A 14,789-nucleotide genomic window follows, 5' to 3' on the forward strand; every position below is an offset into this window, starting at 1 on the left:
AATTTTAATTAATAATCACAAGTTCAAGTTGTAAAAATAGACTCTTTATAAAATTGGGAGCCTTATCCTATAAGACACCATTTCTATTTTTTTACCGACAACTTTGATATTGAATAATAGTATTAGTTTTAAAATATGAATAAATAATAACTACACAAAGCTCTCATAATTTTTTAGTAAAATTACTTGTTATGTTATAGGAAATTATAGAAACTTTCCATATTGTTGTGAATGAATTATGTAGATCGTTCATTTAACCAATAATGGTTGTAGTTGAATCAATTTCAAGTGGTGGAGCCATCTTCGTATATAAAAGGGGAATCCCGTCTCCTAAAATAAGTGATCTCCTTCTCAAAGTATTTTTTTTAAGTAAAAGAGATATGTATAGATAGAAAAGAAAAAAAGTATGTACAAAACCCAAATTAGGGCATACACCAATGTACAATATCATATAAGTGAAACAAAATACTAAAAATCCACGCAAAAATAAATCTAAACAATATAGGAGAAACAAATAAGCTACATGAAATACAAGGTACTAAACAAGTGTAGGTCAAAATGTCAGTTCCAGGGCCAAAGGCATTCTAAACACATCTTCTAAATCAATAAGACACCATGAAGATCGAGAACAAACAACGAACTTGAAAGCAATCATAGACAGAGCCACCCAATTGATAATGTATACAAAGTGACAAACTAGGATTAGGGGAGTGAACAAGTGAGTATCATCAAATAACACTATGGAACAAACACTTAGGGTCAAAACTCATTCTCAAAGTAAAATAATTATAATCGAAAATAGATGGTAGCATATTCTAATGTATATATGCACTATAAATTATAATTTTTTTTAGATAACCACTACTATTATGCATTAAATATTTATCAAAATCATAGTCTTTTGATAATTTTGACTAAAAATTGCAGAAAATAATACATTTTCAATGAACAATAAATAAGAAAGGTTGATAAATTAATTTAAAAAGAGTTATAAAACGTAGAGAAAGTGTAGATAAGACTTAGAGGGGTAGTGGCCGCCTGGACCAGAAGAAGACCCAGGAAAAAAGAAAGACCCAAACGAGTCGGGAGACGTCAAGAAGCCGATTCCGAAAGCCGGAAGCCGAAGCCAAAACCAAAGCCACAATGGCTTTTTCGTCTTCTTTCAAACACAAGAACAACCCCAACCCCAACCTCAAACCAAACCCTAGACTCACGTAGGGCGTGGTCTTTTCGTCTCCCTGCCTGAATCGCTGAGGAATTCGCCCCAGGCAAAGTCAACAGCGGTTCCAACCCCTTCGCGACGAGATCTTCGCAGATCTGGTTCCGGATTAGGTATATGCATCTACTTGTGCTTTTTTCGTTTTCGATGGGTTGCCGATGTTTGTCTGTGCCAATTATGCGTGGTTTTGTCCCGAATCGATGCCTGTGTAGTGGTTTGATATGCGTGGGATCTGCTCGTTGCGGATTGTCGAGATCGGGGTATCCTAGGTTTTGTGGATTGAATGGTTTGCTCGCGCTGTTGCTTGAATTTTTGGTTGTTTGGGTTCCCGATATGCTGCCTTTGGTTTGTTGTTTCTATTAACTTAGCAATTAGTATCCTCTTTTTGTCTCTCCTCGTTTGTTTCTTTGGTTGCATAGTGTTTTGGGGGTCAATTTAATCTGGTTGTTCGGACTTCGTTGGTTTGTGTTAGAAAGTAGGCTATACGACGGTTCTCTTTTATCTTTCTCTCAGCCTATGAAGGATCAGGACTCCCATATGTGGACATGGTGCTTTGGGGGATGGTCTGTTAGAATTAGACGGGCTTTCCTGCCAAGAAGGAAGCTGATTTTTCTGACTATTAAACCTGGTAGAAAAAGTTACTGAGATGAATGCCACGTTAAAGTTTTTGTAGAACAGTCTTCGGGGTTTATGCAGCGAGAGTCTCAGAGGGCTGGGATAATTTTTTCTTTCTGCACTTGGTGTTAGGCTTTCTCTATCTGCAACTATTTTTGTTGTTTTATTGTTATAATCTCTTTTATTACTGTTCATATGACTATTAAATTTCTAAGAGTAGATTTCACATGGCCCACCTCTGATGACTTGCTTGATTCTTTGTGGCATACTGGCAGGGCATGGCACTACTGTCGGTTCTGGCTGCAGTTCTTTTTATTAAAGGACCTAGAATGGCTTACGATTATTCTTCTTGTTCAGATAATGCAAGCTTTTTAAGTTATTTGTGTTTTTGTGGTCTTTCATACAGAAGATTTGCTAATTATCTTCTTATTCTTTCTGTCAGTGTCAGATACTTCTATGATCTATCCTACTTAGATCTGATGAAATTTAACAGCCAATGTCATGGTTGAATGACTACCAAATAAAAGCTCAATGGGTATTGCAACTAATGAAAGAAAAGCAAAAAATCTTATTGTTTTTTGCCATGAAAAATTGTTTAAAGTGTAGATATGATGTATCTAAATATTTGTAATTTGCGAGGTTTAATGCAATCAACTGTACTACTGATTAGTGTTGGTTGACACAAATACTCAGATGATAGGTGGGCTGTCCAATTGATGTTTTAATTTGTAGCTGCATTTTTGTCCGTTTTATTGTGGTAAAAGTTGTTCTCAGCAGTTAATGTAGTTGTAACTTGAAACTTCATTAATTCTCTAATTGTAGTCCCTGCTACTGTTGTTTTAACACCTCAGTGGCCTGCCTTGTTAAGCTGCAATGATGTGGTATTTTTCCTAACCATTTGCAACTGTTCTTAGTTGATCTGATCTCTGCGACAGTCATTAACATGCTTACAATTTCAGTAGGAGGGATAAAATAATGAAATTAGTGATATGCAACTTTTCCTACTACAACTCCCGTAGTCAACCTGGCTATTTAGGTCATAATGGTGATATGTTGCATATACAGCACTAGTTCCCTTGATTTTTCTGTTGATATTTTTGTTTTTATGATAGAAAATTTATTAAGGGTGTTGGGATATCCAATAAAGGACTTGAGACTTGAATTTAGAAGGCCAACAGCAGCCTAGCTTAAATAGCTTAGCAATTGTCAGATCCAATTGATATGTTTTAGAGCAATTTTAATTTCTTAAACATTAGGACTTAGTATTATTTTTCTTATCAAATAATAATAGCCTGATAGTTTTGTTTTTTCTATTCATCTTTGTCTTTTTATGATTTTCTATTCTAATTAAGTGTTTATGCTGCAGGAGGTTTTTTATAGATTAAATGGTGTATGTTGTTGTTGAAATTGTGTCACATGGAGTTGAATTTAGTGGAATCTTTTTGATGCATGATGACTGTTCTGATGGATAACACTTCAGATTCTTCATCAAGAGAGCGAGTACAACGTTTATACTCCAAGGTATCCTTACTTTGTTGCATGACTTTTCTTCAGTTATGGATAATTGGATATTTAGAAATTAAATGTTTTTTTAATGTTGTGTATCAATAATCCTTTGTGCATTTTCCTACGAGGAGCATAGAGATAGATGTACTCGTCTTTCTTGTAGAAAGCTGAATGTGATGTGCATGTGCTTCATTTTGGTGCTCGACCCACATCTCATGTTTATTTGACACGGGCACTTGTTGGTCACTCAAAATTTTAATTTATATCATTATTATTATTTTGGACATTTGTACCTATAATTGGGCAAAAATTTTGGTTAAGGAATAAAAATATGAAATCGAGTGCAATTAGAAATCCAAGAAAACTAGTTATAAAATATATATATTTTAATAAATTTTATAATTAGATTAGTGGCAGGTTATATATATATTTTTATTACTTTTTTATCAATATATTTATCAACATTACTAATAAAAATATACAAATATTATTCTTATCTTAGCTGTATACCTGCTGTAGCTATATTCATAGTTTTTCCAAATTTTTGTACATATGTTTCTTTATATGCATGCATATAAGTGCTTCTAGGATTTTTGCCCCATGGCCTAGAGCAACATGATATTCATGAAGTTTTGTCTAAGCCCTGAGGTGAACTTTATTTGTGCCAGTTAGTTGATTTTGTTAACAATTTTCTGTGTTATCACATGTTTACTTATCTTTGTATATAATTTTTTTGTTGTTTTTCACCACATTTGATGGTATCTGTGTATTTAGAATGTTGAGTTGGAGAGTAGACGTCGCAAAGCAGCACAGGACAGAATTCCCTCAGATCCTAACTCATGGCAACAGATGCGAGAGAATTATGAAACTATTGTCCTTGAAGATCATGCTTTCTCTGAGCAGCATGAAATAGAGTATGCCTTGTGGCAGTTACATTACAGGAGAATTGAGGAGTTACGTGCACACCTTAGTTCTGCACTTGCTTCCGCAGGATCAGCGGTGAATCAGAATGGAAAAGTTCCCTCACGATCTGGATCTGATCGAGTCACAAAAATCCGTTCCCAATTTAAGACCTTCCTTTCAGAAGCAACTGGATTTTATCATGATTTAATGGTGAAAGTAAGAGCTAAGTATGGTCTACCATTGGGTTATTTATCCGATGATCAAGAAAACCAGAATTGGTCCCAAGATGGAAGTATATCTGCTGAAGTTAAGAAAGGCTTGATCTCTTGCCACCGTTGTATGATTTACCTTGGGGATCTTGCTCGTTATAAAGGTTTATATGGGGAAGGTGAGTCCAAGCCAGATTTTGCAGCAGCATCAAGTTACTATATCCAAGCTTCTTCACTTTGGCCATCAAGTGGCAACCCTCATCATCAGGTTTCCTTTTGATTTTTTTTTTTAATTTTTTATGGCTATTTCTTTTTCCCTCTTCAGTTTGGGGCAATATAATTGTCTTTTGGTATAATCAAACTGTATTATTGTACTTATTCTTTGCTTATTCTCAGCTTGCAATACTGGCTTCATATTCAGGGGAGGAATTGGTGGCCATTTACCGATATTTCCGGAGTCTGGCAGTTGATAGCCCTTTTACCACAGCAAGGGATAATTTGATTATTGCATTTGAAAAGGTAAGCACTGACTGTAGAGGATCTATACGATAATAAAAGTATGTATTCTATTTTTCTTGAGTGTGCTAGTTCGATTTTAGTTATATGGTATACAAAAAGGCATTCCGAGTACATGAAGCTCCCTGCTTCGCAAGGTTTGGGGGAGGGTCATTTCTGTATGCAGCCGTGCTTTTGCAAAGAGACTGTATCCTTAACTTGAACCAGTGCAAAGAGGTTGTTTTTGGTGGCCATGCTATGGTCTCACGTATCACTAAGTCTTAAAAACGAAAATGTGATGATTAATAGGAAATTTTTTATTTTTTTCTCTTTGTATTTACTTACCCAATAAAAAAAAAAGTTTCAGCTCCGCTTTTAGCTTCCAATTTAGGCTTGTGTTTCCATGTGATCGTACTGCATTGGCTGGCAAAATTTGATGAAACATGTTAGTAACAATAATTAGATGAACCATGTTGGGTACTGAAAAATGGAAAGTGTTGATGCTTATGTTTGGGATGTCTGATAGACGTCTTGCCAGTTGTTCTTGAGAAGCTTAAAAGTTAAAAACTTCTTAGCATAACAACCAGTTATTCTACTTCTGTTCTTGACCTAGTGTTAGGTCTATTAACCAAAGTTCAAAGAGAAACTTATCATCATGCAATGCCAATAATATAGAAGGAAAAGTCTATGCTGTTGTTAATGTGATTGAAAGCTCAATCAGCGCCAGCTTATTCTCTGGACATCTATATTTCAAATTTATGTGAAGGCACTCTCTTTCTTGACCTCCCTTCAACATCAGATATAATATTAACTGAATAGGATCATTTAGATTTTCTGATTGTTTATTTTTCTAGAGAAAAGCATTAATTTGTGCATTGCCTTTGTCAGAGAACCCATACTATTTTGAATCAAATCAAGTAAAGCTTTTGCGAGGAACATTTGCTACCTAAATATCCATTTTTCCTTTCCAGTTTTTTGTATTAAGTTTCGCTACTTGTTGGAAAAACTAAACATGTTGTTTGATAGCGCCTTTTATTTTTTAAAATTTAAAAGTAAAACTGTATACATGTTCATTTCTAAACAAAATCAGCTTGCCAAATGGTGTATTATGCCTTTTTTCTTCCCCAAAAATTTGAAAAAGGAAACAGAAAACTGAAAAATGCAACAAAATCAAATTGGCATATAGCTATTCTTGTGTAAGAGCTTAGGAATTGTGGATACACTAAATGAATTGAGAATGTTAGCTTATTTATCAATTTTTTAATAACTAGGAAATTTAAGTATCTCATAAGCAATATCAATTTTGTACTTTATTGGCTGACATGTACCATACAAGAAATTTTTTGGTGCATTAAATGTATTTTCCATTTTGTCATCACATATGCTATTGATTATATTTACTGATGTATCTGAGAAATGGTACCTGGTTCCATTCAGTGTTGGTACCATATTGTGCCAATGGCAAATCTGATACCTTGTCGCACCATGAGATTTAATCTATTTATTTTACCTATAATGTTTTTTTCCTAATGTGGATAGTATAAGGCATCTCAATACCCAAATTTTGAGACTTTTGATTATTTCATTAGATTGAAAAAGAAATTTTCTTACTGTGTTTCTCTTCTATGGCGGCCAAGGAACAAAATATGTTTTCTTTGCATCAAAACAGTTTCTAGGAGACCAAAATGGAATGCCAGTTGAGTAGTAGCTTTAGTATTTCTTCAAAAAGCAAACACATCCAGCCTTAATCCCACTAGGTTAGTATTTCTTTACAGGGAAAATTACCAAAAAATTCTTGAACTTGACCTGTGTATAAATTATGTAACCAACTTTAAAAATGATAAAAAATATACCCAAACTTTCAAATGTGTATCAATTTTATAACACTGTTAGATAAAACCAACGGTGTCAATGTGTATTAATTTCAAATGTATATCATTCTATCATTCTATCATGCATGATTTTATACAAAATTCTCATATAGAATGATATTACTCATATATAATCATGCATAATAGAAAAAATCTACTAATTAAAGTAGATCATAATTAGAAAATGGCATTGTTACCTCATTCTAATGAATGTGTTTTGTAGAAAAATTTTGTAAAAATATTATTTTCCTAGCACAAAGTAGTGTGCATTAGCGAATTCTTTAACTTATTTAGACTAATAAAATGTTGAAGCAAGTTACTTAATCATTGAACTTTTGGGCATTCAGTATCTTATTAGTTCACAGGTTGTATTGGCAATATCTTCTTTAAATATTATCATGAATGTAAGCAAAATGTAAAGGAGATTAAATATCATACACTAAAATTTTTGTATAAATACATATTTTATGTAGACAACCCCCCCCCCCCCCCCCCCCCCAACCCAAAATATATGTTGTATGTATATAAGAGTAAATCACATGGAGCTTAGATACATAAGAAAATCATTTTAATAGTTGAGAACAGGCAAGAACATGTTGAAAAAACTAATTTGGAGCTGTTCGCTTGACCGAGCAAAACACTCGGTTGACTGAACTTTGATGCCCTTAGTTTTATCTAATGGTTGTAAAATTGATACACATCTGAAAGTGGATATATTTTGACACAGTTTTTCAAGTTAGTTGTATAATTGATACACAGGTCAAAGTTACAGGAAATTTTTGGTAATTACTTCTTATAAGGTACACAAATATCATATGCCTGAAAATAAATTGTATATAAATTAAGAGTTAAAAATTTTCTGTTGCTTTAAATGCCTAAGTGAGAATTTTATCCTCACTAATGGTTTCAATAGTTGCCACCCCCCCTCCCTCTCTCTCTCCCTGTTTGCATGCGTGCATGCTTCTTCTCCTCATCCTCCTCAACCTTGCCCTAACTCCTTGTTTCGCACTCTCTGGGTTTCTTCTCAAATGTTAATCATTGCTTATCGACCTCAGGCCATATCATGTCCAGTACTTAGTGTATTCTATGAAATTTTGGGTATTAGGTTTTCATTGAAATGGTGGTCATTGATTTTGTTCCTTCACTATATCTTCCCTTTGGGAGTGCTTTGATCTGCCATTTTCTGAACAAATGTTGGATTACATGCATCATCAGTTAAGTCTGCTGTTGCCTGATGTTGTTATTATCATGCTGAATCTATTAAGTGGGCACTCTCATATGGGTGCTATACCAGGTACACATTGCAAATGCTTTCATCAGAGACATCATGTACCTGACATTACACATTATGTGGTGTGTTTAATGGTCATAATTGACCGGGCATGTCAAATTAAGGGTAGGGCTAGGCACATGATGCATATAATGATATTTGGTTGAAATTAGGTCTACTTAAAAGTTGAATGAGCAATCATTGCTCTCTCTCAAACAATTGGATGTTGATGGTTTGTTTTTTTCTGCTTACAATTTTTCTAGATAATCAATTGATCATTGAATTTAAATGTTTTTCTTATTTGAGATATAATGGAATATGATTGTTGTGCTCCTTTTTTAAAATCATTTAGTTCCCTGGAATTTTGTTATTTTCAGTATTTTTGGTGGTCTGATTTTGTTATTTTAATTGCATTGATTATGCATGTTAAGATTAGGAGCTCTTTAAATACTCAATCAATACTTTCTTTCTGCCAATTCTCTCAACACTCTTCACCCGGAAATCAATTAACAGAAATATAAACTGTAATCGAAAAACAGTAAAGAGATTAAGGAAAGAGACAACCAAACCACAAGAAGAGGCAAGGGTTTATCCCGGTTCGGACTGATCAAAATCAGTCCTACATCCAGCCGCAGTCCAAGAGCAGTCCACTAGAATTCCAGTCCAGAATCAGTACACAAGAAGCCCACAGAAACCCTCTCCTCTCTTTCTATCACACGAACACACTGCCTTCAACCTGAGATCACAAAGAACTTCCCTATTTTCAAGTCTTTTCTCTCACAGCAATTCTTGTATTCAGAAAGAGAAGAAATCAACTGATCAGAATGATCATTTCAGTCCACCTATCTATCTTATTTATAGAGTAGGCGGATATCCCAATGAAGACATAAACGTATTTACAGTTTAACCCCCCCCCCCCACAACTATCACTAATTATAGATTGGGATATAAACTCCTATTTAATTCTTCATTGGCCCTCAAATGCACTGGTTTCACTGATCTTCTTATCCTATACTCGAGACAACATTTTAACAATGCAAATGTACGAAAGTTTAATCAATTTTTTTGGGTAGTTGTGCCTATTGTATTTGTATATTCATTTTGTATCCATACCATGTTCGTGCTCCGGACTACCATATGAAATATGTACTAGCTTCCTTGCTGGTGGAAAATTTGTTTACCTAAAAATTGTAAAAGATTTGGGAAGTTCATTTTAACCATATTTTGTTTCTGTAGAACCGTCAGAGTTATTCCCAGTTGCCTAGGGATGCCAAAACATCTTCTAAGACAACCCGTGCAAGGATGACTGGTAAAGGGAGAGGAAAAGGTGAAAGGAGGATTCCGAAAGATAACAGAGTAGAACCTAACCCTGTGAAGGAGAGAGCATCTAGTATGGCTGAGACTTTTAAAGTCTTCAGCATTCGTTTTGTCCGGCTAAATGGCATTCTTTTTACGCGGACAAGGTATGTCTTCTGATCAATAGATTGGGTTGTATTTATGGCTCCATTCAACTTATTTGTTAATGCTTCTTTATGTTCTTTTTCCAGCATGGAGACATTTGGGGAGGTTTTCTCTGAGGCTAGAAATGATTTGCTGGAGCTACTAGCTTCTGGGCCAGATGAGAAATACAATTTTGGTTCAGATGTGACTGAATGTAGACTTGTGATAATTAGGCTGATAGCAGTTCTCATATTCAGTGTTCATAATGCTAGTAGAGAAACTGAAAATCAGTCATATGCTGAGATTTTGCAGCGATCAGTTTTGCTTCAAAATGCATTTACTGCTACTTTTGAGTTCATGGGGCACATTCTTGAGAGATGTATCCAGCTGAATGATCCTTCATCAAGTTATTTGTTGCCTGGAATTATGGTTTTTGTGGAATGGTTGGCTTGTCGGCAAGATATTGCAGTTGGCACTGATGTGGAGGAGAAACAAGCTAATGCTAGATTGTCTTTCTGGAATCATTGTGTTTCCTTTTTGAACAAGCTTTTGTCAAGTGGATTCTCTTCTATTAGTGATGATGAAGGCGATGCATGTTTTTTCAACATGAGCAGGTATGATGAAAGTGAAACTGCAAATCGACTTGCATTGTTTGAAGATTTTGAACTGAAAGGATTCCTGCCTCTTCTTCCTGCCCAACAAATCCTTGATTTTTCAAGGAAGCATTCATTTGGTAGTGATGGTGGCATGAAGGGGAAGCAAGCTCGTGTTCAGAGGATTATAGCGGCTGGAAAGGCTCTTGCCAATGTGGTTCATATTGGGCAACAGGGAATTTATTTTGATCCAAAGTTGAAGAGATTTGCTATAGGTGTTGAGCCGCCACTGTCTGATGATTATTCATTTTCCATTTCTTCGGAGATTTCTGGATTAAATGGTACAGGTAAAGAAGATCCAGGTCAGAGTCAAGTTAATCTTGCACTCTCACAGCCAAAGCCACAGATATATGTGGAAGGGGAAGAAGAGGATGAAGTGATTGTGTTCAAGCCAACTGTGCCGGACAAGCAGCTTGACCAGGTTGCTTCAAAATTGACCTCTTCTGAGGCTTTGAGTTCTGGCGTTAATGACTCTAAGGTTGATTTCAAGAACCATATTGAGTCTGTTTCAGCCTCAAATGATGGTTTCCTTTTGCAGAATGCTTTTGGTACAAGTTTAAGGCAACCTACATCTCATTCTAATGTTACTGCCCAGTATTTGCCACCAATCCAGCTAAACACTTCAACATGGCTTGCCGACCAAGTTTCTATTGCAAATGAAATGACCAATTTGAGCTTATTGGGGAATGGCTTTCCCATGAAACATCAGTTGCAAGATCATTTGAGAGCTTTACAGCCTACTCCTCTTTCAGTTACCTTACTTAACCAGCCTGTCAATCTCAGTTCTGGAAATAAATACCCAGTTCAGGTCCCAGAATCTGCAGTACCTTCTAGCATTGATTCAATTATTTCGTCAGGAGTTGTTGGGAGCTTGTCCATGAAGCCACCATCCATGATGCCAGCAGGTATGCGAAAGAATCCCGTGAGCCGGCCGGTTAGGCACTTGGGTCCCCCACCTGGGTTCAAGTCTACCCCTCCCAAACCCGTGGGTGAGTCCTTGTCTGGTATAACACTGAAGGATGAGACTTCACTGCTGGATGATTATAGCTGGCTTGATGGATATCAGTTGCCGCCATCCACACAAGGCATTGTGTTCAGTAATTCCATAAATCAGTCAGCACAGACATACCATTCTGCAAGCAAGAGCAATACCTCAACAGGGATGGTCAGCTTTCCCTTTCCTGGAAAACAAGTTTCAACTTTGCGTGTTCAAGAGGAGAAGGAGAAAGGATGGCAGGATCAGTTTTCTCAACAGCTGAAACTATACCAGGAGCAGCAACAGCAACTTCAAGATGGTAATCAACTATCAATTGCTGCGCCAGAGCAGTATCAAGGACAGACGCTCTGGGAAGGTCGTTTTTTTGTGTGAGATGACAATGGAGATAGATGGTAAGATGATACTTTTCAGGTTCTTTTGGGGCCAGCTTGGCATTGCTGCGTTTTTAAAGCAGATTTATTATCAAATTTGGAAAAAAAAGTGCTCGGTTAAGAACAATTTTGCTGTTAAAAGTTAAAAACACAACTGAAACTTCTAGCAAAGCAGTTAAAACTGAGTATGTGACGCACTATTTTGGAAAAATAAATAGACAATTTTACCCATAACTTTTAAACATATTACATGCACTCTAAATGTTATTTTATTTTTTATGAAAATGTTTGTTTCAGTTTGAAATGTTTTACATTGAAATACTTTTCATACGAAAATGTTTTGCCCAAAAAATTATTATTATTATTATTATTATTTGTAATTTTCAATGTTTGCCTTGCATTTTAAGATTTTTTAAAATAGAATTCTACCTTCAAACATGTATTACTTGCTTTTAACAGCACCAGACTCAGTTGGTAAACACTACTTTTATCAACACTATTTTCACAATACAACTCAACAAAGCATAGCACAACATAGGAGCCATATAGGCAATGGTAAGATGATTCTTTTTCAGGCTCTTTTCCCTGTGATTTTTTTTTTCCTTTTGCTGGTGAGATGAACTGCTTTGATCTGGTAACCCTTTGAAATCACTTGATTTTCTCTGGGGACATCTCTTTTATTTAATCCGAGAATTAAATGTATGAATTTGTGCCACGCAGGTTGGAAGCAATTCAATATGGTGGATGTCCAGTGGCCTTGTGCTACCAGTTAAGACTTTGCTGTTGCAGTTTGGCCAATGTTACTAAGTTTCTGTTGGAGCATGAATGGTCTTGGAGTGTGGCAGGCACCGGATATTGACCAGGTATGTGATGTGGTATTTTCTTTAAATCTGCAAGTTCTTTCATTACTTTTTGTTTGATCAGGAAGAAAAATTTATGGGAGAAAATGCATAAAAGCAAGTTAATCCCTGTACAATGAACATATAAGCAAAAACCTGTTATTCTACAAACCTCATTGCCAATCAAACAAAGTCTTAATTGTGTTTCAGCAAAAGGAGATAAAGCTTATGGATTGTGTTATTCATAAATAGGGAAGCAATAATGTCTCTCTACACTGAGTTGGAAACGTTGCACATTTTGCAACATGTCTCCCTATATTTTTCTTTTTCTTTTTTTTTGGTTGCGGGTAAAATATTCCTCATTACCAAAGTGGAATGGCGTCCCAAGTAAGCTTGAACCAAACATGCTGTCAAGTTGACTACTGAGCAAGGCATAACACTCCACACGAACAGGGAAAACATTACAATGAACAATGTTTGAGGAGATGATCAACCAACATATGCTCTTTTTTTACAGTTAGTGCTAATCCAATATCCTTTTGTCTCTAGTTGTCAACTGGTGAGTCTATTAAAACAGGCACTGAAACAAAATGGGCCATCTCGAGAGGAGGCTTGGTCTTTGAAATTTCTTTCCAAATAAAGAATTCTTGTTGTTTGTGCAAAGGGCATTTTCAAGCCGTTTGGCTGATGGGTAGAACCCATTCCTTAATTCCACATTAGAGATCACATAACATTCCAAACATATCTCACATCATCTCAATTTTCTACTACTCCCCTTCTCTTACGGAATGAAAAAATGTTGGAAAATGATTTAAATTAAGTAAATTAGATTTAACTAATGAGTACTACATATTTGGTATTATACATGTTATTTGCTTCTCATAATTAATGCATTATTCATCTGGATATTATCCAGAGACACGTGTAATTGAATAGTCAACATACAGGTGCATATTTACACACAACATTGAATCTAATCAGCCTACGTATGTACATATTAACATTGAATCTAGTTAACATACACGCATTTAGTTAATAGCTCAAAGAAGGCTGACAAAAAGTGGAATTTATACCCATAACTAAGATGGATAAACGCACTACTCTATATTGGGCATCTAAGGAACCAGGATGAATCTGAGCTAAGTTGAATCCTGAAGATGGCTTAGACCATCATCAAGAAATCGTTCTGCCTCTTAGCAAAGATTTGACACTAGTTTCTGTTCTTGTTTCCCAAGACATAATATCATTCCTATAAAGAACCAATTTGAGATTTATGTATGGTTGACTTTAAACACTTCCGAACCTAAAGGAACCAAGTTTTCTAAATTATCTTAAGTAAAATTGTTCTGTTTCTTTCTTTATTATTGTTGTTGCCAAATTCAGTTAGCTAAAGCTTGAAATATATCTTTTCCAGTAAAGTTGTAGACGCTTGCATTGAATATCTCAATGCTTTGGCTTACCGCTCTACCTACTGAGAGGAAAAGAAAAAAATAAAGGACAAAGGAATCCCCGATGAAATTACATATGTATTATTTTAAAGGCACTGGTTCCGTTCTAGAAAATGTTCCTAGTGGACACAGGAATTTCTACCAGCTATTTTGGTATCTTGTATTTCTACAGTCAAGTTTAAGCTGTCGCACTATTATCAATGCTTACCTTTATTTTCTTTACACAGCTTGTGCCGGCTTTCTAGACCGCATCAAGGGAGATCATCATGAAGTCGTTTAGCTGGAAATGCGGATAAGATCGTCAGCTGGGTGGATGGGTTGGATGTGTAACGTGTAAGCAGATAAGGTGGTGGGCAAGTATTTGAAGTTGGATGAAAGAGCAATATATCATACTCTCGAGAGAGATTTACAGGTATCTGCTAGATGGGGGACGTAGTAGTTTCGGATGCTAGGCATGATCCGCAGTTAATTTCTGGCAGGTGGAAACATGAGCATTTGAAATATACATCGTTGTGGGCAGGGTTTCTGCTGAGCAGCCAAGAAACCCTGAGAGACCTAACCAATACTTGAATAAGCTATTTGGAAAAAAGTCTGATTATAATAGCGTAATCTGTTCTTCTGTGGTTGGAATATGAAATGGTTATGTGGTGAACACAGAGAGGCGTCGTTTGGGTAAATTATATTTCCTTTTTTCAGACTGTTATCATGTAGTTAATACTACTACTCGTTGCTTGGATTTGGGAATGCTTTTGTATTATCTGGAGTTATTGAGCTTCTATGATAAGTTTTAGTTCTTGTTTGCCAATTACGTGGTGATCATCATGCATGTTCATACATTGAGTTTCAATCAGCGAAACTCCCTTTTAGCCGGAGTATTTTCCCGGCTGCCTTCCGGTGACATTACATTGAGCCATTTCACCCAACCAAGACAAAACAAAACAAAAAGGACGTAA

The 14,789-nt window shown here is 35.7% G+C and overlaps 1 protein-coding gene across 1 annotated transcript; it reads left to right on the forward strand.

Annotated features, from left to right (window-relative positions):
• The first annotated feature begins 1,038 nt into the window (after positions 1-1,038).
• Positions 1,039-14,641, forward strand: LOC127788335 (nonsense-mediated mRNA decay factor SMG7-like). The gene is made up of 8 exons (XM_052316476.1): positions 1,039-1,332; positions 3,201-3,355; positions 4,115-4,720; positions 4,849-4,971; positions 9,325-9,551; positions 9,636-11,570; positions 12,270-12,412; positions 14,064-14,641. Exons 2-6 carry the CDS (start codon positions 3,284-3,286, stop codon positions 11,548-11,550), a joined length of 2,943 nt encoding a protein of 980 aa, XP_052172436.1. The 5' UTR covers positions 1,039-1,332; positions 3,201-3,283; the 3' UTR covers positions 11,551-11,570; positions 12,270-12,412; positions 14,064-14,641.
• Positions 14,642-14,789: the final 148 nt, after the last annotated feature.

This window comes from Diospyros lotus, chromosome 13 (assembly GCF_014633365.1).
Source record: "Diospyros lotus cultivar Yz01 chromosome 13, ASM1463336v1, whole genome shotgun sequence".
NCBI classification, from domain to species: Eukaryota; Viridiplantae; Streptophyta; class Magnoliopsida; order Ericales; family Ebenaceae; genus Diospyros; species Diospyros lotus.